Source organism: Propithecus coquereli, unplaced genomic scaffold, assembly GCF_000956105.1.
Source record: "Propithecus coquereli isolate 6110/MARCELLA unplaced genomic scaffold, Pcoq_1.0 Scaffold76, whole genome shotgun sequence".
Classification (NCBI taxonomy): domain Eukaryota; kingdom Metazoa; phylum Chordata; class Mammalia; order Primates; family Indriidae; genus Propithecus; species Propithecus coquereli.
Genome location: NW_012153729.1, coordinates 1069702 through 1093399, shown reverse-complemented (window position 1 = coordinate 1093399; position 23698 = coordinate 1069702). Strand labels below are relative to the sequence as shown.

The following is a 23698-nucleotide window of genomic DNA, read 5'->3' as shown; positions in this document are numbered from 1 at the left end:
TTTTCTTTTTTTTTTTGAGTCCTTTCCTGGCTTTGTTATCAAGGTGGTGTTGGCTTTGTAAAATGTGTCAGGGAGGATTCCATCTTTCTTGATGTTATGGAATAACTTCTGCAGGATAGGTACCAGTTCTTCTTTGTAGGTCTGGTAAAATTCAGGTGTGAAACCATCTGGTCTAGGACTTTTTTTTGTTGGGATATTTTTTATTGCTGCTGCCAGCTTGAATACTATGTGTCTTGGAGATGTTCTGTTTGCTACAAATCTTCCTGGAGTTCAATGATCATCTTGTATCTGCATGTCTGAATCTCTGGCAATACTGGGGAAGTTTTCTACAATAATTCCCTCAAATAGATTTTCCATGCTTTTAGCATTTTCTTCTTCTTTCCCTCAGGGATACCTATAATTCATATGTTTGTTTGCTTTGCATAGTCCCATATCTCTCTAAGTGATCGCTCTGCCCTTGTTGTTCTCTTCTCTGCCTCTTTAAATGACTGGTTTAGCTTAAGAGCCTTGTCTTCAAGCTCTGAGATTCTTTCTTCTCCTTGATTTAATCTGTTGTTGAAAATTTCTGCTGCATTTTGAAAATCCCTGAAAGATACTTTCATTTCTTTAAGCTCTATTATATCCTTCCCAATTTTGTCAAGCTCTTTAATGACTTTTTCATTAATTTCTTGAAATATTTTTTGGGCTTCTTTTTGTTGGTTTTCAACTTTCTCTTCGATTCCATTCATCTTATTCACCACCCACATTCTGAATTCCATTTCTGTCATTTCAACAACTTCCTTGTAGTTAGAGTTCACTGCTGTAGCTCCATTGTGATCCCTTGGGGGTGTTGATCTCTTTTGATCTTTCATGTTGCCAGGGTTCTTTTGCTGGTTTCTTATCTGAACCCTCTTTTCTGAGTTCCGGTTAATAGGTTTGCGGGACTCCTGTTCCTTGCTGGGAACTCTCCAGATAGTTGTAGGATATTCAAGTTGGGAGCTGGACAAGACTCTCTTTACTGAGGCTGGTGTTGTGGGGATTGCTTTACCCAGAGTCTCCCACAGAGGTAACTGCAGCAGCTGGATAAAGTTGTCATGGGTTCCTGGTTTGTGGGTGATTGGCTCAAAGCATGTCACAGTATGCTGGAGGCTTGAGGCTGGGCGGTCCCTGGACTTTGGAGCAGCTGTTCCAGCCCTGGTTTTGTGATGAAGGCTCTGGAGTGGGGTCTTGGGGTCCAGGTGCAGCACTGGAGACTTGGAGATGGTGTTTCAGGCCTGGTAAGATTTCTGGGGCACAGGGGTGGAGCCTCAGGCTCTGGAGTGAGAGCCTCAGAGCTGGGACTAGGAAGGAGCCCCGAGCAGAACCTCTGAGCAAGGCCTCTGAGCCAAAAGCGGGCCTGTGCAGATGGTGGGTGATCTGACCTGGAGGGCAGGGGTGGGGCCAAGTAGGTAGGAGGCAATCGTAGCCTGGAGGCCGGAGTTGGGGTGAGCAAGCAGCTGGCTGCTCCTCAGGTGCCAGGGTCCCGCTAATGCCAAGACAGGCAAGCTATTGTTGGCTTCAGCGGCCCAGGGACCATGGGCCTCTCCATGTTCCTCTTGGAGCCTGCCAAAGTGGCCTCCGCAAGCCTCTCCATTTGGAGCCTACCATGCTCCTGCATAAGAGGCTCCGAGCTGGGACTGGGGTGGAGCCCCAGGCAAAGTCTCTGAGCAGGGGCTCTGAGCCAGAAGTGGGGGCCATGTAGATGGCAGGCTGACCCAACCTAGAGGGTGGGGTCAGGGCCAGGCAGGCAGGAGGTGACTGGGGCCTGGAGGGCAGATTCAGGGCCAAGCAAACTGCAGGCTGTTTCTTAGGCACAAGGGTCCCATGGATGCCAGGTCAGATATGCAGAGGTTGCAGCTCTCCACACCCCACCCAGGACCCCCCAAAGCAGTCGCCCAGAACCTCTCAAATCGGGGCCTGCTGCTCTCCAGTCAATTCCTGTGCCCAGGTCCCACTGTGCTCTAGGGGCGAAGCGCCTGGCTTTAAGTTCCAGGGTACAGCTCGGGGAAGCCACAAGTCAGTCCACTCCTTCCCCAGCCTGGTATAGACCTGTTGTGGTGCACCTGAGAGTTCAGGATGGCTTAAGCTATTAGTTGATCCCCACATTGCCTGTTGTCTAATTGGCTCTGCACAATTCCTGACATGTCCCTGTCTGAGCAGGTAGAGGTCTGTGGGGATGGTGGGTGTCGCCTTGCAGTTCAGTCCGCCCTGCGCCAGCAGGGCGAGCTCGGTGCTCCTGCACTCCATTCTCCTATTGTTCTCCTCACACTCTCTAATCTCGTATATGGATCACCCCATCACCTTTTCTTTTACACTGAGTGTCCCGCGTTGCTTCTCTGTGAATTCACAGTGCCGCTTGGTATGTAGGCAGTTGCCTGCACCTCTCACTTCTTTCCTGGGGAGCAGTGAGCTGGCAGGCTGCCTCCAGTCCACCATTCCCCCCACGCCCACCATGTACCGTATTTCGTTAAGCTCTCCTCTCCCACAGGACACTTAGGTTATATCCGACTATTAAAAAAACCACTGCAATGAGCATTCTTTTGTATACATCATTGTGCACTTAGCTAATTATTTCCTTAAGACAAATTCTTACAGGAGGAATTGATGCATCAAAAGGCATACATATTTTTCAAGCCTTTGTTCCATATGTCAAATTGTCCCCAGCACGGCTGTTCTCTCAGAAAGTAGGTCCTTGTGGGGAAGCTTTCCCAGAGCAGATGGGAACTAAGCTGGAAGCCAAAGGATGTTTAAATAGAGACGGAGGCAGCTGTGAGAGGCAGTACGGGGTAGTGGGGAGAGCACTAACTTTAACTTTGGTGGCAAGCCTGGCTCCATCCTCACACACTGTGTGACCTTGGGCGAGTTTCTTAACCTCTCTGAGCCTCTCTCTCTCTTCACCTGTAAGTGGAGATAATACTACCTATCTGTCACTAATGTAAGGTTTAGAGACAATGTATATGAAAACCTTGCATAGCTGTGCACTAAATATTTCTTGGATGGATGAAATGAATTAATGGTTGGGACAATGGAGGAATCTTTAAAAAAGAAAAGAAAAGAAAGGAAGGATGAAGAACAAGGGGGCAGGATGTTTGCTGGAAGGACTGGCTTGTGGGAGAGGGATGGCTGCTTTAGGGGAGTCCTAGGAGAAAAGGCGAGAAAAGGGTGGTCCAGGCTAGGCAGACACTTTCTCTCCACCACAGATGCTGGTGGCTGGTGGGCAACTGTGTCCCTGTTTCACAGTGATGCCCCTGAGGTCCAGGTGTACGTTGGCCCTCCCAGAGGCAGATCCACCAACCCAGCGGAGCCCCCTACCTTGACGAGTTTGCCAGGATCCAATGAAGGGACCCACGCTGCCTGCCAGCTCACACTTCTGAGCCCAAGGACCATTGTCTCCTAGAAACCAAAAACAGCACAACAGGTCAACACTAGACAGAAAAAGGGCTTGTAGAAACAAATATGACCCTACCCTTGAAGAACTACCCGTGATAAGGGGCCTGTCTCTACTGGGCTGTCAGTGAGGGGTGGCTTTTCCCGCTCCAGTCTATCCAATCCATCCCTGCCATGAGCCTCTTGCCCTCTATTCCTTTGCCTTTTTATATAGTTTTAGCAACCCCATCACCAGGGTCATCAGCATCAGCCCCGAAACTATTTATTGAGCACCTATTATGCACCCAGTGATTCGCCTACACCATCTCATCATCCTCCAACATGCTATGTAGTAGATCCCGTTATTAGCTCAAAACTGCAGACGAGGAAATGGAAGCTTGGAGGGATGAAGGTAACTCCCCCAATAGTAGAGTACAGATTCAAACCCAGGTCTTTACTTGACTCGAAAGCGGTGCTTTTAACCATTGCCCTGGCTCCAGACAGGGACCTGAGACATGCAGTGCATGTATGGGCCCTTTAAATGGGTCACCAGTTCAGCTCACTAAGGCAGCGCAGCCAAAAGATGTGACGTGGTGACTGGTGGCAACCGGAGTCTTTGGGACCATGGATGATGGGGAAGCGGGAAATCTTAGAACGCCACAAGGACTACACAGGTTCACAATGTCAAAGTCATTCATCAGCAATTAAGAGCAATACCCAGACAGCCCTAATCAATACACAAGAGGCCCGCAAGGTGCCCGCTCTGCCTGTGCGAACCTTCCCAGGCACTCGGTCTCGGAGGCTCAGCATTCAAGCCAACAAACATTATCAGGGTCCCAAGTTCAAAGCGAGCCCCCTCCCCTGTTAAAGAGGATTACTGAGCCAGCCTCTGCTCTTCAGGGGGCGTGTGTGCAGGGTTATCCATTAGACCACAGTGAGGCCGGCGGGTTTTTACTACTTTACCTGTAAACCAGAGGAATGTGTTTTCTTTTGCTGTGCGGTCAACTGTGTCCTTGATCTGGCCCACCAAGCTGTCCATCTCGCGGAGACCTGCACCATACAGTCTTCGGCCCCCTGGGGCTGCTGGTATCTGGGTCACAGATAAGGGCACGTGCATGTGGGCCAGGGCCACATAGAGCAGGAAGGGTCTTCCGCTGGCACTGAAACAGGAAAGCCAAGAGGTGACCCTGCAGAAGGCCCTCCTGGCTGATCCTGCACCTCCGTGATCCTCCCCCACCTTGGGGAAAATTCCCAGATCCCCTTCTGCCCCGTGGGCTCAGGAAGGACACATTCATCTACCGCCATCCAAGGAAACGTGGAAACAATCTGGTTAGCCGATTAAAAATAAGAATCATTGTAATATGGTTACTGTCCCTTACCAGGTACTGAGAGCTTGTTATACGGGACTCATGTTGTCTACGTTCATCCTCATGGTAACCCCCAAGCTTCCTTTTTCAGATGAAGAATCAGAAGCTTCAGGATTAAAGGACTTGCCCCAGGTTATGCGATTAGTATAAGTGCCAGAATCTGGATTTAAACCCAGATGTGGCTGAAAGCAAAGCCCTTGCTCTTAGCTGGTGTACTCTGAAGTCCAAGGCACTCAAATTTTTAAATTTTATCTGCTATTTTGCAGCATCTAGGCCATCATGGCCACTGCCAGTCTCATCCCTTTCTAAGAGATGACCGGTTGGCTCAAGTTGACCACAGGGAATTGCAAGGACACACATGACCACCAACCAGGTAACACCTAGATCAAGGGTCTGCCAGAGGCCCCGGTGCCCTGCTGCCTCCATACTGACCCTGATTCCCCTGGAAAGTGGGAATGAAAGGCTTGGAAGCAGCTGGGCGGCCTCTGTTACCACTCAAAGAGCTCCATGTCTGTCCCAGTGCCGTTCCCAGGCAAGGGCGGCTGCAGAAACACAGCAACAGCAGGCCCCTGCCCCAGGCCACACCCATGGGGGGCTTTCAGAGGACATAGAGTGTGGCGGGCAAGCTTAGTCACGTATGTAGAGAGAGCGGCTCTAACCATTTCACCAGAGCTTCCACTTTCAGATCGGCCTCGGGTTCTCCTTAGCTCAGCCTGGGTGACAGCACCCACAGCCCCAGCTCTGCATCCAGTCCACCCTGGAGAGCCCCAGCGTCCAGGCTCCCAGGGCGTACTGAGTGGGCCTGTGCTTGCACTAGCTCCCTTTGACAGCCATGAGATCCAGGACACAAGTCCCAAGACAGGCGCCTCTGCTTTCCCCATTTTAACCAACAGCTTCTTGGCAACATTTCTAGAGTTGAGTTGTCCAGTGCGGTAGCCACAAGTCATGTGTGGCTCTTTGGATTTAAATTAATGAAAATTAAATCAAATTTAAAATTCCATGTCCCACATGCTACCACATGGATGATCCCTGAGGACATTATGCTAAGTGAAAGAAGCCAGTCTCCAAGGACAGACGCTGTGTGATTCCGCTTGCATGAGGTACCTGGAGTAGCCAAACTCAGAGACAGAAGGTGGAACAGTGGGTGTCTGGGGACGGGGGTGCGGCAGGGCAGAGTGATCAGGGAGTTAGTGTTTAATGGGGACAGAGTAGAGTTTCAGTTAGGGAAGAAGAAAAAGTTCTAGAAATGGATGGTGGTAATGGTTGCAAAACAATGTGAATATACTTATTGCCACGAACTGTGCACTTAAAATAGTTAAGACGGTAAATTTTATGATATATGCACACCTACAATAAAATACACAAACATACACACTCGTAAATTCAGTGTCTCAGTTGAGCTCAGGGGAGCGCACCTGTAGTCACAGGTACGCAGAAGGCTGAGGCGAGAGGATCACTGGAGCCCAGGAGTTTGAGACCAGCTTGGACAACACAGTGAGGTCCCATCTCTAAGATAAATTAATAAATAAGTTCCTTGTCTAGCCACATTTCAAATGCTTGGTGACGTCTCCCCAGTAGCTTGAAATCAGCCACGGTGAGAGTATTTACACCACAGAAATTGGCAAATGCTACAGACTGGGGCTATTTTCTCTGAGACCTGGTAAACATTTACCAGCTCATCGCTACATACGGGCTAGGGGTGGTCCCATGGCCCACCCTTTGTCACCCTCCCAGCATCATCCTCCAAACTCCCCTCATTATCAAAGTCACATTAGCACCCTGGGCAGAGGCTCAAAGTGGCGTATGCTGATGGGAGACAGCAGAGCACACTGATGAAAAACACAGGCTCGGAGGACCTGTATCCCAATCCCAGGATTTTTTATTTCATGGCTATATAACCCTGCGCAATTAACTTAACCACTGTCGTCTACAAAACGGTGACAGTCACACCTCCCCGACAAGTTTGTTGTTATTAATTGCCCATAGTATTTAATAAATGATAGCTTTTTTATTAATAATTCTGAATAATACATGCCAGCCGTAGTGAGGATAAATGGTACCCGAGGATGTACCTCTGTCCCTGCATCCCGATGCCAGGCTAGAATTCACAGAGAAGGCATTGCGCAGAACCCACACAGACTAGTCCCTGGGGGCATCTGTCCCGCAAACCACCCCTTCGTTATGCACCTGTGCTGAATGCAAATAGGTAAGGAAGACCCGGTGCTTTCAAGCGGGAAAAAACCTGATCATAAGACAATGTGATGCCATTTTTGTTTTAAAAATGTTGATTTCAATTATACCTTAATAAAACTGGGGGGAAATAGGTTTATGTACCAGCATAGAATGTCTGTACCAGAAGAACATATTCAGAATCTATTCAGATCTATTAAATCATACTCAGATCTATTAAAAGGGGCTATCTTTGGGGTGTGGAATTCAGGGTGACTTCTTTTCTGTTTGTTTGTCTCTATTTTGGAGATTTCTAAGGAGAATACACATTATTTGGTGGCAAAACAAGTGGAGGGGTGACCAGAGAAGAAAGAAAACAAGTAAGATTCCGGAAGGGACATTCTCGGAGAGAGAGGATGGGACAGGCGAGAGCCGCACTGAAGATCGTGACACAGGGACAGCCACGTCTGGAGGAAATCTGCTCTGAAATGGAAAACGGCAGGCGAGGGGCACCCACCTCTCGGGAGGGGTCCCCAGATGGCGCCGACCAGAGAGAGGCAGGCTTGGGGGGAAGGCAGGGCTTCCCTCAGCCAGGGCGGAGCGGGCACCCGTGGTGGCTCCCTGGGGAAGGATGGACAAGGGGTCTCTCTGCAACGGACTGCTGCAATAGCCACTTGACCCCACCCCACACATTTTGCCGCCTCCCTCGGGCCCTTAAACTCACAGACACCCTTCTTGGACCCAGACTTGATCCGACGGTTCCCTGTTTGGAAACCTCCTGGGGCTCAGTGCAGCCTGGGGGGTCAGTACGAACTCCACACCCAGCCTTCCCCATCTGGGTCCCTTCCAGCCTCACCTTCCTTCCCCTCAAAGCCTCTTCCCACGTGCCAGCGCCCTCCCTGGTATCCCGCCTAATCAATTCTTAAGATCCAACTCAAAAGCCACCAACACTCCTCCTTTTCTCCCAGGTCATGGCTGGCTCCCTCCTCTCTGCCCTTACCCGCTGTCATAGCCCTTTTTCCCTTTTTTCTTACAGCATTGATAAGACACAAACAACCTGCATTACAGCCAGGTCTTTATATTCCTGTTTCCCCACTAGCCTGGGAGTCAAAGGCAGGGACACGTCTGATTCACGTGTGTATCCCTAGCACAACACTGGCGCATCCCTGGGGCTGGGTAAAGTAACTCAGTCATTTATTCATTCATTCAATAAACACTCATCACGCTCTAACAAGGCCCCACGCACTGGGGACAGAGGGATAAGCACCGTAGATATGATTCTTACTCTCCTGGAGCTTAATGTCTAATTGGGAATGGGAGAGAGAAAAATGCAACTAAAAAATAAACGAGGTGATTATTTACAAATTTAGTACAGGTTGAAGCATCCCACATCTGAAAATCCAAAATCCCAAATGCTCCCAAAACTGAAACTTTTTGAGCACTGACATGACTCTCAAAGGAAGTGTTCATCAGAGCATTTCGGATTTTGGATTTTCAGACGTGGGATGCTCAACTGGTAAGTATAACGTAAATGTTCCGAGATCCGTAAAAATCCAAAATCTGAAACGCTCCTGGTCCCAAGCGTTTCAGATAAGGGCTACGCACCCTGCAGGAACGATGGGGAGAAGCCCACGGTGGGGCGGAAGGTGCAGCAGGGAACCAGGCGGGCCCGGGGGGCAGAGGGGAGCGGGGATCCCTGAGAAAGTGGGGCCCGAAGGGCCAGTGGCTGCAGGTGGGCCGTGGGTGGTGGCCGCTCAAGGCAGAGAGCACAGCACCGGGAAGATGTGAGATACGATTGCCCTGCTAGTCATTCGTTCTCTCATTCACTCATTCGATTCCATCCCAGCACTCAAACAGGGGAGAGTAGCGGTTGGAGGGATTGTGGTCTTCGAGCTGAGCCTGGATCCCTGATGCAGGTGGCAGGTGGCTGTCACGTGGGGACTGGGTGAGAAGAAGGATGAGGAGGGACAGCACGCAGTGGGAGCACTTAGACAAGCAGGGGACGACAATGAGGGGCAGCGAGTCAAGGACGAGAGAGAGTTCTGCAGATCATGGGCTTGTTTCTCATCTCTGTGCCTCTAGGACCGAGTTCTGAGCGATGAATGCCCTGTGTCTTAGTCTGCTCAGGCTGCTTTAACAAATACGCCATGGCTTGGGTGGCTTAAACAACAGACATTTATTTCTCCCAGTTTGGAGGCTGGGACGTCCATGCTCTGGGAAGGGCTTGGTTCTGGCTTGTAGACAGCAGTTTCTCACTGCGTCCTCGCATGGCTGAGAGTAAAAGAAGTTTCTGTCTTTACTGGGACACTAATGCCACCATGGGGGCTCAGCCCTCCCCCATGACCTCATCTACACCCAATTACCTCCCAAAGGCCCCGCCTCCTAATACCAGCCCATGAGGAGTTAGAGTTTCAACATTAGTTTTGGCAGGACACAAATGCGCAGTCCACAACACCCTGGAATATTTGGTTTCCCACGTGGCTCTCATTTCAAATATCCTGAGCCACTGTTCGCTCCTACCCAGTCCACGTGTGCTCACCAGACCCTGAACTCCCTCCCAGGTGCGATGCACAGTCCCACACCCCATAAGGAGCAGAGGCCTGGCCAGCTCTGGGACCCAAGAAGCCACGCCATCTACTGACTCCTTTTTTGCCTACTCAGAGTTCTATTTGCTGGTTTAAAAACCCAAATCAAGGATTAGCTTTCAGCATTGATGCTCGATTAAGGGTCTAAACTCAGGCAGGGTGTGGTGGCTCCCACCTGTAATCCCAGCACTTTGGGAGACTGAGGTGGGAGGATGGCTTGAGGCCAGGAGTTTGAAAACAGCCTGAGCAACACAGCAAGACCTTGCCTCTACAAAAAATTTTTAAAATTAGCCAGTGTTGTGGTGCACGCCTGTAGTCCCAGCTACTCAGGACGCTGAGGCAGGAGGATCTCTTGAGCCCAGGAGTTCCAGGTTGCTGTGATGACGCCACTGCACTCCAGCCTGGGCAACAGAGTGAGACTCTGTCTCCAAAAAAAAAAAAGGGGGGGGGGTGCGACTGGAGGAGTCTAAACTCAAGAAAAGATCCAAGTAAAAACATGCAGAGAAGTCCTGGGGTGGGCTCTTTGCCAGGGAAGAGCAGGAAACCACTCTAGAGACACCTGGTAGTTTTGACAAACAGGCCCAACCGGGGGATGGGCCTTGAGGAGGGGGCAGAAGTCATGCAGGAGGGAGCACAGGTCTCGGGGCCTTTGCTGATGCTCGGAAAATCATGCATGACTTGGCACGTCAATGCTAAAGAGATCAGCATGCCTGCGATTACCCTCTGTGCAGTTAAACACCAACGGGACTCATGTGACTTCGCACTTAATAACTAATTAATAAATTAGCAAAGTCTTTGCCCTTTTTGTATGATAAGGAGACCATTAATTGATTCATCTTTTAACTGATTAATTGACTGGTGGAAGTCCAGGCCCCACGCCCACTTTAGAGCAGGCACTGAACAGACCCAGTCCCCAGCCGGTCACCTTCCCTCCCTCTCAGAACACTGTGTGGTTTGAGCCACCACGAAAGTAGGTGGGACTGTCCCCACCAGCCATGAAGCATCCACCTGCCACGGGGCACAGGAGCCTGAAACCATCTCAAAGCTCCGGAAGATGCTCCACTCTCCAGATGGGAGAAAAGATTTTGCCCTTTTTATATCAACAATCTGAAATAAAACAACAGTGTTCCTCAGAAAGTCCTAACAAATCCTAAGACGCAGTCTCTGAAGCCCTCCAGGGCTGCTTTTGAGATTAAGGTCTTACCTAGGTTTTATTATCCAGAAAACATAATGCCTGGATCTCCTCCATTGCTGCCTCTACCCAACCTGCTGACATCTCATGAAAATATGACGAGGGTAAGCAAGGACGGGGGACTCTTGCACATTCCAGGGGCTGTGTGATCATCCGTAGGGAAAGTCCATTTTTAATTCTGTGCAAGTGGACATTTGCCAGTGGCCGTGCAGGACATTTCTTCCTGTCCACTTAGGCTAAGGCTACGAAAAATACCAAGGGACCTATTGGAAACTATTCCACTGAACTTGAGGTGTTTACAATCTCGGGAGAAAGACAATGACCCTGTGGGGTCATTGAGAGCAGCACCATGGCACTCGGGGAAGGTCAGGGCAAGTCCTGGGCGGTGACTGTGCGTGCATGTATGTACGTGCGCTTGCACCCCACGGTCTATGCACGTGCCCCCAGACGAGCATGCACGATTTGGGAGTCGTCCACTGTTTCGCAATGTCCACTCTTTGCTCTGACACCTGACAGAGTTTGCAAACCAGCAGCCCTCACGCAGACATGATTTGTTTGAGATACACTGTGGTTTGGTTCTCGTTTTGCTTTTTTGTTATTGTACTAGTATTACAGTTTATAACATTTAAAGATCAGGAGATTTCACATAAAAGCCAGGTATCCTGTCTCTCTTGTAAAATGGTCAGATCTGACATTCCAGGCTCACATGTCCACAAAGAAGCAACAAGCAGCCAGGGCTGGGTAGCGGCTGCCCCCTTTAGTTGCAGTATGTGCTTACAAATTCACCGCAGGCCCCGCCACTCCCTAATGCCTTACGCTCAGCCTGCTTCCCTCTTTCAGGTTACCCGTCTGGGCCCTGTAGATGTTGGGATTTGTAACCTCTGCGTGGTAGACTGAATAATGGCCCACAAAGGATCTAATTCCTGGAATCCCTGCATGTTACTTTATATGACAAAAGGGACTTTGCAGAAGGAATTATGTTAAGGATGTTGAGACAGGGAGATTATCTTGGATTTACCTTGGATTCTCCTGGTGGGCCCTAAATGCAATCACAAGTGTTCTTATAAGAGAGAAACAGAGGGAGATTTAACTACAAAAGAGGAAACGGCAAGGGAAAAATAGAAGTGGAGATTAGAATGATGTGTCTCTAAACCTCTAAACCTTCCAGCAGCCACTGGAAGGCGCTTCTCCCTTAGAGACTCCAAAAGGAAACAGCCCTTCCAACACCTTGATTTTAGCCCCCTAAGACTCATTTCAGACATCTGGCCTCCAGGACTGCAGGAGAATAAGTTACTGTTGTTTTAGCCTCGAAATTGGTGGTTGGTTGTTAGAGCAGCAACAGGACGTGGTTACACCCTAATGAATGTCAACTAATGAATTCAACAAAAGGCCTTGGGCGCCCAGAACACAGTGGGCAGGAACTACCCTTGAGGAGCTTATGCCCTAGTAGGAGAGGATACAGTGATAATGACAGTGGAACATGATCAAAGCAGCAGATGGGTAAGCCCCGAGGAATTTTGACGGATACACTTGAGGAACTTCTAACCCCAGATGGGAGCTACCAAAGACAGCTGTTTTCCAGTTTTCTTTACAGGAGACATACACGTGTCCATCTTGTCGAGCAACAGAACTCTGCCATGGCCTTGCGAGTGCTGAGGCCAAGGGACCTGGTGCGTGTGCACGGGTGGGTGGGAGCAGGGGCGGCCCCGGGGCAGGAGGGGGCTCCTTACCTGGCTTGCTGGATAAACCGGGCTGCTTTCTCAGCATACTTCTGTGCAAGGTCGTTCAGGTTCACCGGCTGCTCCACGATGTTGAGGTTTTCATAGAGAGGAAGGGCCACGTCGGTGTAGCAGTCTCTCTCAGGGTTCCTGAGTGTAGACAGTAAGGTTATTCATTTCCACAACCTGAGAAGTCACGGAGTAGAACAAAACGTTTCAATGCAACGACGCACGTAAATATAAAACACTTATCAGCCGGGCCCCAAATGATTTTGCCAGCAGCCATTTCCCCAAAGTGTAAAACCAACATATATGATACTTTCTTCCATTCCCTTTGAATAGATGTTTATGCTTCTTGGACAAGCTGGCCACTCCGTAAAGCTCACAAAGATTCTTGTGAGCTGGGGACATTATTATTCCCATTTTGCGGGGAGAGAAACTGAGGCCTAAACAGGCTAAATTATTTCAAGCAGAGTCCCGTAGACGATCACTGCCAGCTTTCTCCACTGTCCAACCTAAATGTTGGCCCCCGTGTATGGTGTGCAACACTTTGCATTTCACTGAGTCATCGATCAGGACTTCGTGTGACACCAAGTCTGACACTAGGACAGAATATATAAGATGGCCTGGAACAATTTAATTTTCAGCCACATTTGGAGAATTTAGAGGAACTTGTGGGGGGGAAGGAAAGTTAAACCAATAATATCTTCTGGAAAAAACAAACTCAGCCTTTGATCTTACAGATCAAAATGAATCTGACCCATGGCTGCCCCAACAGTGTGGCTGAGTGGTTACTCTGGTCATGATCTCAGGCAAGCTTCCTAAGCTCCCAGAGCTTGAGTTTCCATCTCTGTAGCACAGGGTTGCTACAGACACCCACACAGGGGTAGCAGGGGTCTCAAGGAGATAAATGGTTAGTGCGTTGCGCACTGCTCGGTGCACTAGGAATTCAGTAAAAACTCAAGCTCTCTCGGCCCTGGTTGCCGCAGAGAACCAGGCGGGAAGCTGAGAGCAACAGAGATAGGAGGTGATGGGAGGCCCCTCAAGCAGATAAACTGTCCTCCTCTTGCAGGGAAGAACCTGTGCAGAAATCAAAACTCCCCATCACACATACACACACACACGCTCTCCATTATATTAACAGAATGTAGGAGATAAGGTCAGGTTGGGGAGACAATTGCCAAGGACCACAGTTTTTTAAAAAGAGGAAAAGAGTCATCACCATGCTGGGCACCGTAATGGTAATCCCATATTGTGCTGAGTTTTTTAGCTTTTGATCCCTAGTTGATTCCCTAGTTGCAACTCCACCATCATTTCCATTCTCTCCTCCCCCTCCGCCCCCACTTAAAGCCAACCCTCAGGCCGGGCGCGGTGGCTCACGCCTGTAATCCTAGCACTCTGGGAGGCCGAGGCGGGCGGATCGTTTGAGCTCAGGAGTTCGAGACCAGCCTGAACAAGATCGAGACCCTGTCTCTACTAAAAATAGAAAGAAATTAATCGGACAACTAAAAATATATAGAAAAAATTAGCTGGGCATGGTGGCACATGTCTGTAGTTCCAGCTACTTGGGAGGCTGAGGCAGTAGGATTGCTTGAGCCCCACGGCACTCACTCTAGCCAGGGCAACAGAGTGAGACTCTGTCTCGAAAAAAAAAAAAAAGCCAACCCTCTATTTTCTATTTAATTTTAACACAGGTTAAAGAGAGACTGGCTGACATGTCATACCTGGATATGGCCAGGTGTGATGGCCAGGCCACAGCTGGTGAGGAGGACAAGGAGATGCCCTAAAGCCTCACTTCTCATGCTGTGATGAGCATACAAGTCACCTGGGCATCTTGTTAAAATACAGACCTGGAAGCAGAGTCTGGATTTCTGCATTTGTTTTTCTTTTTCTTTTTTTTTTAGAGATGGGGTCTCATTCTGTTATGCAGGCTGGAGTGCAGTGGTGCAGTCATAGCTCACTGCAGCCTCAAACTCCTGGGCTCAAGCGATCCTCCTGCCTCAGCCTCCTGAGTAGCTGAAACAACAGACCGCACCACCACACCTGGCTAATTTTTTTTTTATTATTTTTCAAAGAGACAGAGTCTTGCTATGTTGCCCAGACTGATCTCAAACTTCTGGGCTCAAGCGATCCTCCCACCTTGGCCTTCCAAAGTGCTGGAATTACAGGAGTGAGCCACTGTGCCCAGCTCAAGAATTTCTGCATTTGTAACAAGTGCCCAGGGAATACCCACGATGCCGGTCTAATGACCACACACTTCGAGTAGCAAAGATATGGAGGACATGGGTTCTGGACTCAGAGAGACCAGACTGGAATCTCCATTCCTACCTCTTACCAATTCTGGTGTGACCAGGGCAAGATAAACTTCCTTGCCTGTAAAATCAGGCACATAACTGCATCACACAGTGGCCACGTGGATTACAGATAGGTATAGTGAGTGCCTAGAATGTAATAATCTCTCAATAAATAGCCACTATCATATGAACTATTGTGTTATTAAGGGGCCAGCCGAGACTCGCCATTCCCAAGTGGCTCAGACACCTGTAGCCTTAGAAATAACCACAGTGCACTGTCTGAACAAGCGGAGTGTTTGTGGTTTGTGCCACTTAATAACCTGAGTAAGGCTTATCTTCTTTTTCTCATCATAAATGCATTGCATGCCCATGGCAGAATATTTAGGAAATACAACGAGAAAGAAAAAGTGAAAACCGTTCGTCCCACAGCCAGAGTGAGCCCTTGATAACATTTTAGCATCTCTCTTCTGAGTCTCTCTTGAGAGGGCTACAAAAACATGGATACAGAGGTAGTTAATATTATACTGTTGATGACTTGCTTCCTGCTTTTTTCACTTACTGTTACATCATGAGCATTTTCCCACTTCATTGAGTATGTTTTAAAAACATCCTGTTTAGTGCCTGCACGGCATTCCAACGTCAGAATGCTGGCTTTCTTGTCCGGAGGTGAGGAAGAAGTTCAAAAGGATCCCTGCTCACTTTCCCTCTCTCTCTCTTTCTCTCTCTCTCTCTCTCTGTCTCTCTCTCTCTCTGTCCCTCCTTATGTCCAGTGTCTGGGCCAGGTGAGTGGACCAGGAGCAAAGCCAGCAGGCAGAGGAGGAGGGAGGCCTCCGCCCGCCCCGTGTAAAACCTTGGCAGCACAAGGCGCCCCCCAGCTGAGCTAAATAATCCTGGAAAATTCCAATAGAAAATTTTGCAGACCTCACCTTTGCTGAAAGTTTTCTTGCACTCCCTGCAAATAACGGGTTTCAATTTGGACTGAACGTACGCTCTCTCTCATGTGCTGTCTTGACAGACCACAGCCTTAGGACTTCACCTTGCCCTGGAGCCCACAGCAAACGCATTACCCAGCATTACCTTGGTGGTCCGTCGCCCTGTGGACACGCTGGACAAGGAGGGTGGTTGTAGCCCGGGGTATCAGTGCAGCCCATATCGTGGCTATATGGGATTCCAAAGTAGTAATCGAAACCTGGAATACAGGCAACTGGTTAGCACCCCCACCTGGCTACGCTCCTGTGCCTGCCTCCTTACTCCCATGGCAAACATTTAATTTCCTATGATTTAATATTGCAGTGCTATGTAATATGTAATTAAAAGAGGATTTGATTAATATCCTTTTGTAGTATGCATAGAAAATCACTTTGCCTGGTTCTGGCTGTAAAACTAGATTTGCAAAACATCTTGTGATTAGAACGAACCCAGATTGGGAGGAAGCAGGGAGAATTACTGAACACCTAACATCTTCAGTGGAATTATGGACACATTGAGTAAGTATTTGGTGAAATCCTATAATGTGCATGACATGTTAAGGGATAAAAGAACAAATTCTGCCCTCAAGAGACTTTCCATCTGAAGGGAAAATAGGATATACAGATTAAACCATGAGAGATGGATAGGTTAGCTAACAAGAAGGATCTGAGGATCTTGGGGTCCCAGTGGCTTTGTGGGATTCCCTGCTCTGTGTCTCTCACAGGTGAAACTACATTAGTACTTCCCGACCCAGTTTTGGCACGACGTTTCCTACAGAATTTCCCACCCACTGCAGTCCCCATTCCATTCACACTCCCGGTACCTATAGCCTGTAGACTTTCTGTCACCAGAAACTTTCTGTATCATCTGTGACACAGGTCTTCCCCATTAGTGATGTCCTCCTTGAGCTAGGGCATTAGTTCTTTGTCAACCCAATGTGTGGTGTATGTAGCATGACTAGTAAATGTTTGTTGTGCTGAAAAAAACTTTTTCGTTACCTCCATGCTAGCCTGGTTTGTACAAACAGATTTGGATACACCACAGGACAATGACATAGCCCTGAAACGTTACTGCATTTGGTATCAGGATGCATCTCGACCAGAGGCATCAAACTTTTTCTGTAAAGGGCCAAAGGGTAAATATTTTAGCTTTTGCAGGCCAGATGGTCTCTGTTGAGGCTACTCAACGCTGTTGCAGTGCAAAAGCACCCAGAGGTAATGTGTACACAAATGAGCATGGCTGTTTTCTAATAAAACTTTATTTACAAAAGCAGGCTATATATACTGGATTTGACCCACAAATCTATACCAACCCCGGGTCTATATCATAGGCATCCTCAGACCCAGATTTAGAAAGAGGTCTCATTTACAGGGACCCCGATCTGAGGAACCCAAGGCAGCAGGAGGACCTGGATGCGCAGAAGGAATGTGTGACTGCATCTGGCATGACCCAGGGCGTGGCTGAAAGGGCAGCCACGGGGCTGATGGGAACCAGCACCGAGCACCATGGAGAGGGTACAGGAGGCAGGAGGAAACAGCAGTGAACTTGGAGGTGAGCATCGAGACACCTCAAAGTGTCCACGCCACCAGGCTTTTCGGGACTGTCTGGTCCAAGGACAGCTGGAACATAGGAGGTGCTTTCTCTTCCCACTCCCCATGGCCATGGCAGATACCACGAGTCCATCATGGCGCCACTCTTGCTCGCTGCATGGGACCCAGCCTCGGGATCCCCCAGCACAGGACTCTAGGAATAGGCACTCGAGGTGCCAACACCCTCGTCTGGCCCAAACCCTCATTTGTCAAGTGAGAAAACTGAAGACTGAGGAGGAAATAAGTTCCAGAGTTATTTTTAGTTCGTGGAAAAGCTAGGTCTTCACTTCCCCCATCTACCATTTTTAAAAAGCACACGTGGAAGATGCCACGAACGCCCACCTGGGGCACAAGGGAGAGGGGGAAGGAAGGAGCATGAAGGGGAGGCGAGAGGTGAAGAGGACGTCAGCCCACGGGGCCGCTGGCCGGTGGGGGCCGTGCTGCAGGCCGGCTCCAGGTCAGTTCTCGAAAGTCATTCTCCAATTGCAAAAACCTCAGACGCAAACCTTCCCCAGGTCTAGAACAGAGCAGTGAAGCCCTTTTTTGAGGAGCTAGGGAGAGATATTGGGGCAGGGGAGGGGAGGAGTCTGCAAAATAGTCAGAGAGCCACATTTAAGGAAAAGGCTGCCTGTTTGCTTACAAAATGGCAGGAGAGGAAGGGGACGTCACGTAGGGCCAGGGACCGGGGAGAAGCCCCATGCGCTGAGATCACGGTAAACTGCTTTTAAGGGAAAGTCCACAGGTTCCCATAGGAAGTGGGAAAGGTCAGGGAAAGAGCAGCGCCACAAACTGCAACTTTGAAAAACCATCCATAATTCAGTGGATTGGACATTTGGAGAATCCATCTTTCAGCAAACTGATTTTCAGAGAATTGGCTTTGGCAGCTTGATCTTGGCCTACTTCCCCAAGGCCGGAGGGTGAGAAATCGCAGGAAGCGAAAGGCTGCAGGAAGAGGCCAAGAGGCAGCATCTCCTGTTTGGGTCCACAGCCTGGTTTCCTGCCTCAGTGAACCCCCCAGGCAGTTTTTACGTCTTCCCAGATTAGCTGTGCCTGGACCTGACGAGGCGAATGTTCCCTGGGCTTTAAAGAACTGGGAGACAGAAGGAAACTGATGGGCCTGCCATGGGGCAGCCACGGGGGCTGACGGGCACCGAGGAAGGGGGCCCAGACAAGGTGCCAGCAAGAGGGCTGTGAGTCCAGGGGAGCCCTGGCACCCTAAATGTACCCACGTAACCTTGCGAACAAAGATGTCCTAACTTAGGGCTGTCCCCCAGGGACAGGATGGTTTAACTGTTAATGGAGTCCTTCTACACAGAGATCTTTATTTCTGTTTCCCAGGTAACAAATCCCCAAAAGAATTCTTACCACGGAAGTTGGGGTGATAAGAGTCGTGGTGCCCAAGATGCCATTTGCCTGTAGAAAAACCAGAGAGAGAGATTTTCAGAAGAATCCCCGTAGGGGCACCGAGCCCCTCTGAGAGCTGATCATGTACTCAGTTCTCGGTCGGCTTCGTGCTGTGCCCAGGACAAGCAAAGACAGGCCGCCAGTGCAGTGCGGAAGCCAAGCCTCGCTCTCTGGGGCCGAGAGGGAGTCCGGGGGAGACAGAATGCGAGGATCACTGCAGACCCACCGAGGAAACCCACAGAGAAAGGGGGCGTCAGGCCGTCCCTGGGAGCCAGGAGCCCAGGGAAGCCGGCAGGCTGCACCTCTGGCCCTCAAAGGGGGTTCCGCAGCCACAGCGACCCCACACTTGCACCCTCCACTCTGTCCGCCCACGCTAGGGCCCTGTAAAGGCGTTGGGTGGCCCTGGGTGCAGGTGCACCGCCCCACATAGTCTCAGAAATGCTCCCTGCCCGTCCGGTTTCATCAGCTTCCTCTCTGGCAACATCAGCAGCCACAGTTCAAGCCGTGAGATACCTACGGGGCAGCAAATGAGGAAACTCGGACACCCCGCTGCTGCCTGCTCCGCAAATGGGTTCAGTCTGGGGGAATAATTGGGCAACGTGTGGCAAGAGCTCTGACAATGTCAGAACTCTCTGATCTGCTCATTCCACTCTGAGGAGCGGACCCCAGGGAGATCACCCCCAAGGCGAGGGGGCAAAGAAAAGAATTCGGAACAAAGATCAAAACAGTGGCAGCATTAAACTGCACAAAGGACAGAAATCAACGGGCACCCGCAGGAGTATGTCTAAGCAAATCATCTCCTGTGGCCTTAATAAAATACTACCAAGCTGATTAAAGACAAACGCATGTAGCAAAATTCTACAATCAGTGACTCTGGATGAGGATGTATGGGAGTCCATTGTTTCCCTCTTGCAACTGCTCTATAGGTTTGGGGGGGAAAATTAATAAAAAATTGAGGGAAATGGATTAAGCATTATGTGGAAATACATTAATAAAACAATATTAAAATTATAACATTTATTTTTTTAATTATAAAAATTATATAAATAGGTAAAATTATATTACATGGAAATACAAAATACCATGAAGGAGAAAACAAGTAGAGCCAGAGGTATGTACACAACCGGGTAAAAACACACACACAGACCAAGATTAGAAGCAAAGTGTGAGTTTTATAAATGGATTCGATATTCCTTTGGTGGGTTTTTAATTTCTCCTGCAAGTGCGCTTTAGTCCATAATTTCAACAAGTGGATGTGCTTAAGTATCCTGCCCAGGACTCGCAAAAGGTGCCGTGAGTAGCGAGATGAGGGGATGGCAGCAAAACAAATAGTCAACCCGCAATCAGATGCTCACCCGGAGTTTAAAGGCACGGGGGCGGGGGGGTGAGGGGTTGGTGTAGGTGAGATCGAACCCAGCTCCAGAAGCAGCCAGCCCCCTCCCGCAGCACAAGGTTTGAGAGGCGGCAGCCCTGCGACCAAACCTCTCCTGGCTGCGAGGTTTAAATGGATGCACGTCACCCCATGTCACTCGTCTAGGAGGGTAGTGAGCCCACAGGGGGAGCTTCACCAATGGAGTCTTGGTGTTCATGTTGCTAACGTAATTATACCTCTGCGTATGGAGAGAAAGGATTTGGGACGGGCCTTAATTGGTCTGTCCGACCGCCTGGGGCTTGCCCTTCCGGGACAATGAATGCCACACTCCAGTCTGAGCTTAGGTGGAAGGATGTCAGGCTATTGGATAACCGAGGGGGGCAGGTGGGGCCAACGCCAGGGGTGCCAGCCCTGGGTCTGGGTGGAGCAACCTCCTGCAGGTGGACCGGTTTGCGTCAGCACCATCACAGGCCCACAGGGACCCTCCCTTGCCGTTTCCTGCACGGTGGAGAGAGGCGGGGACCCCCGGGACCCAGCTCTTTGAGAGTTAGACTAACAAGCACAGGCAGCTGAGATGCTGTTGGGACTACCAGTCGTCTTGGCCCCTGGAGGGGAGGCAGGCAGTGAAGCAAAGCCCGGGGTGCGGCCGGCCAGGCGCACCTGGCTAGGTCCTGCCTCCACCCTGCCCAGGCTGGGCGGCGTTGAACAACTGCCCCCCCACCTGAAACTCAGTTCTCTCACCAATACAGGGGGAAATAATAATCGCAATGCAAACAAACACTTAGCCCAGTGCCTGGGACACAGTAAATGCTGAGCGAGAGGTGCCTAAAAAAACACAATTTAAAGGGACAAGAAGTCATTGGACAATGTGGCAGACGCTGCTGGTGTCCTACCCAGTACCCATGTCCCCACCTGCCTGCTAATGGAACTGTGCTTTTTGTTCAGGATGGGGGATCACCGTGCCCAAGTCCAAGTCAATCAATTATAATCTTGTCCCCAATTTCTCAGCCGGCGGGGGCGGGGGGAGGGGAGTGGGGGGAGGTGCAGTGAGAGGCAGCCACGTGACCCAGCTCCAGCCAATAAGATTTGAGTACAATTCTGCTGGGACTGGGGGATTGTCTGAGAAAAGCTTTGCTCTCCTGATAAAAGTGGACAAACAAGGCTGGCACCACCTCTAATCTCTTCTTCCTTGCTTGAGCCAAGTTACGGTAAAGGGCACCGAAGTCGCTATATGGCAGCCACGAGGCCACAAGCGTGAGGACGAACAAACACCAATGTGCTAACAATGGCAGAGCAGAAAGAACTAGAGCACCTGGCTCTTGGTGGCATCTTTGAGCGGTCGGGCTAATGAAGGCAACCGCTTACCTTGAAGCTTGTTTTAGTGGGAGGAAAATGGCTCCGTATATGTTTTAATCTACTGTTAGGTCTTTCCAATGGCTTATAGCTGAGAGCATCTCTGCCTTGGCCAGCAAGAAATGAAGAAGGAAGAGACAAGAGCAGAAGAGGCGGCAGCGTGCAGACGGGGCCCACCTTTACCTATCATCCCAGTGACGTAACCCGCCTGCCGCAGCACCTCTGCCAGGGTGGTCTCGTTGAGCGGAAGGCCCCCCACAGAGGCGACTGCAAAGTTGTGTGTGACTCCATTGCGAAGGCCGAGCCTACCGGTGAGCAAGGAGGCTCGGGAGGGTGAGCAGGTGGAGGCAGCTGCGTGGAAATCCACAAACCTGTGTGGAAAGGGGAGGGGTCAGTTTGAGTGTGTTCACAAGGGCAGGAAATTTAAAAAGCGGGGGTGGGGGAAGTGGTCAGGGCCTCGCCAACCACAGGATGCCAAAGCAAGAGAAAAGGCGGTGCCCACTCATTTCCTGGGATTCTGGTGCTGGGAAAAAGCCGGGAAAGAAAATGAAACCCAGAGAGGTAATGCAACTAGGCCAAGGTCACACAGCTCATTCTAATTGATTTAATCCAACATGTTCAGACAACCCTCTTTATTTGCAGATTCTATATTTCAAATTTGCCTACTCACTACTTTTTAATCCCAAAATCAATCCTCGAGGCTCCTCAAGGTCATTCACAGACACAGGCAGACCTGGAAAAATGTGAGTCACCCCGATGCGCACATTCCCAGCTGAGGTCAAACAACGTGACCTTCTGCCTTCTTGTTTCAGCTCTCACGCAGTAAACAAGTGTCCTCCCAGTCTATTTACTCCCAAAGTTTTCACATTTTTGTGCTTCTTGCTGGTGATTTCACTGTTTCATGGCCCCCAAGAGTAGCGCTGAAGTGCTGTGTCATGTTCCTAAGCACGAGCAGGCTGTGATGTGCCTTACGGAGAAAATACATATGTTAGATAAGTTCCCTTCAGGAATGAATTATGCTGCCGTTGGCTGTTAGTTCAATGTTAATGAATCAAAAATATAGATTAAAGAAGGTGGTCTTTAAACAGAGGTGCACATCAAACACAGTTATGTGTTGATCAGTGGATGAAAATTCTGTGACCACAGCCTCGCAGGAAACTAACCCTATATTTCCGTTAGGAACAAAGGTTCAGTATTCACTAATTCAGTGTTTACAGTGACCTTATAGAACATAGCTATGGCCAATAACAAGAATTGACTGAATTTCTTACATATTACTGTATTCTCAGCCCTAAATATAAAAGAAATCTAGGCATGGTCCTACCCCCGAGGAATGTGCAGCCTCATTGAGAAACAAGACATGAGCAAATTCAAGTAGCGATAATACACAACAGCATGTCATTAAGACCCCTAATAAGTAACAGAGCCATAGGAAATGAAGACAAGAAACGTTCTAGTATCAAGACAGGGAGAAAGAAGTGGTGAAGGTCTAAGGATCAGAGAAGTCTCCATAGTGGAAGTAGGACTGAGGTTGGAATCTAAAAGATGGGGCTATCATGAACACTTTGAAAATCACAAGGACAGGCATTCCCAGTGGAGGAACAGCAAGATATTTTAATTCCTGCAAAAGGAAACACTGGAAGGATATACCAGAAGCTAATAAAAAATGGTTTCCCACAAGGGGTGGGAGAATTGGCCTGTGGCGGGGGCAGGGAAACAAGCTTCTCTGCAATATGTTGTTATACAGTTTGACTTTTGCACAATGTTAATGTTTGATATAGTCAAAAAGTAAAATTATATCACAAAGGAAAAAAATAAGCAGACCCTATAATAAAATGCAACACTGAAACAAATGAATCCAACTCTATAACAAACTGTTAATATGACCACACACAGGAAAGAATCATTTCGAGTAACATTAGCACACAGTATTCTGGCTGTACATCCTTAGTGGGATATATAAATCTAAGGGCAAAAAGAGCTGCAAAGAAAGCTTAAACTTCACTCAGTAGCTGTATTACTGGCAGCAATATTGGTATTGGGATTTTGAAACTATTATATGTAATATGGTCGAGTAAGACAAATAAGTAATTATATTAATGTTGCTAATAGGGAACCAAGATTTTCGGTGTAAGAGGTAAAGATACAAAAATAAAAGAAGTTAGGAACCAGGTGTGCTGGCTTACACCTGGCTCCCAGCTACTGCAGAGGCTGAGGCTTTAGCCCAGGAGTTTGGGATTGCCGTGAGCTATGATGGCGCCACTACACTCCAGTCTGGGCAGCAGAGCAAGACCCTGTCTCT

General features: G+C 49.2%; 1 protein-coding gene across 1 annotated transcript in view; it reads right to left on the bottom strand.

Moving 5' to 3' along the window:
- The window catches only part of ARSG (arylsulfatase G), a 103385-nt gene that overhangs the window by 41334 nt on the left and 38353 nt on the right, over window positions 1-23698 (bottom strand). The window contains exons 3-8 of the mRNA XM_012662271.1: window positions 21580-21767; window positions 18633-18680; window positions 15787-15898; window positions 12428-12565; window positions 4348-4544; window positions 3331-3411 (exon numbers count right to left, since the gene is read on the bottom strand). Of these exons, the coding sequence (XP_012517725.1) occupies window positions 3331-3411; window positions 4348-4544; window positions 12428-12565; window positions 15787-15898; window positions 18633-18680; window positions 21580-21767 (764 nt within the window). The remainder of the gene's footprint in view (window positions 1-3330; window positions 3412-4347; window positions 4545-12427; window positions 12566-15786; window positions 15899-18632; window positions 18681-21579; window positions 21768-23698) is intronic.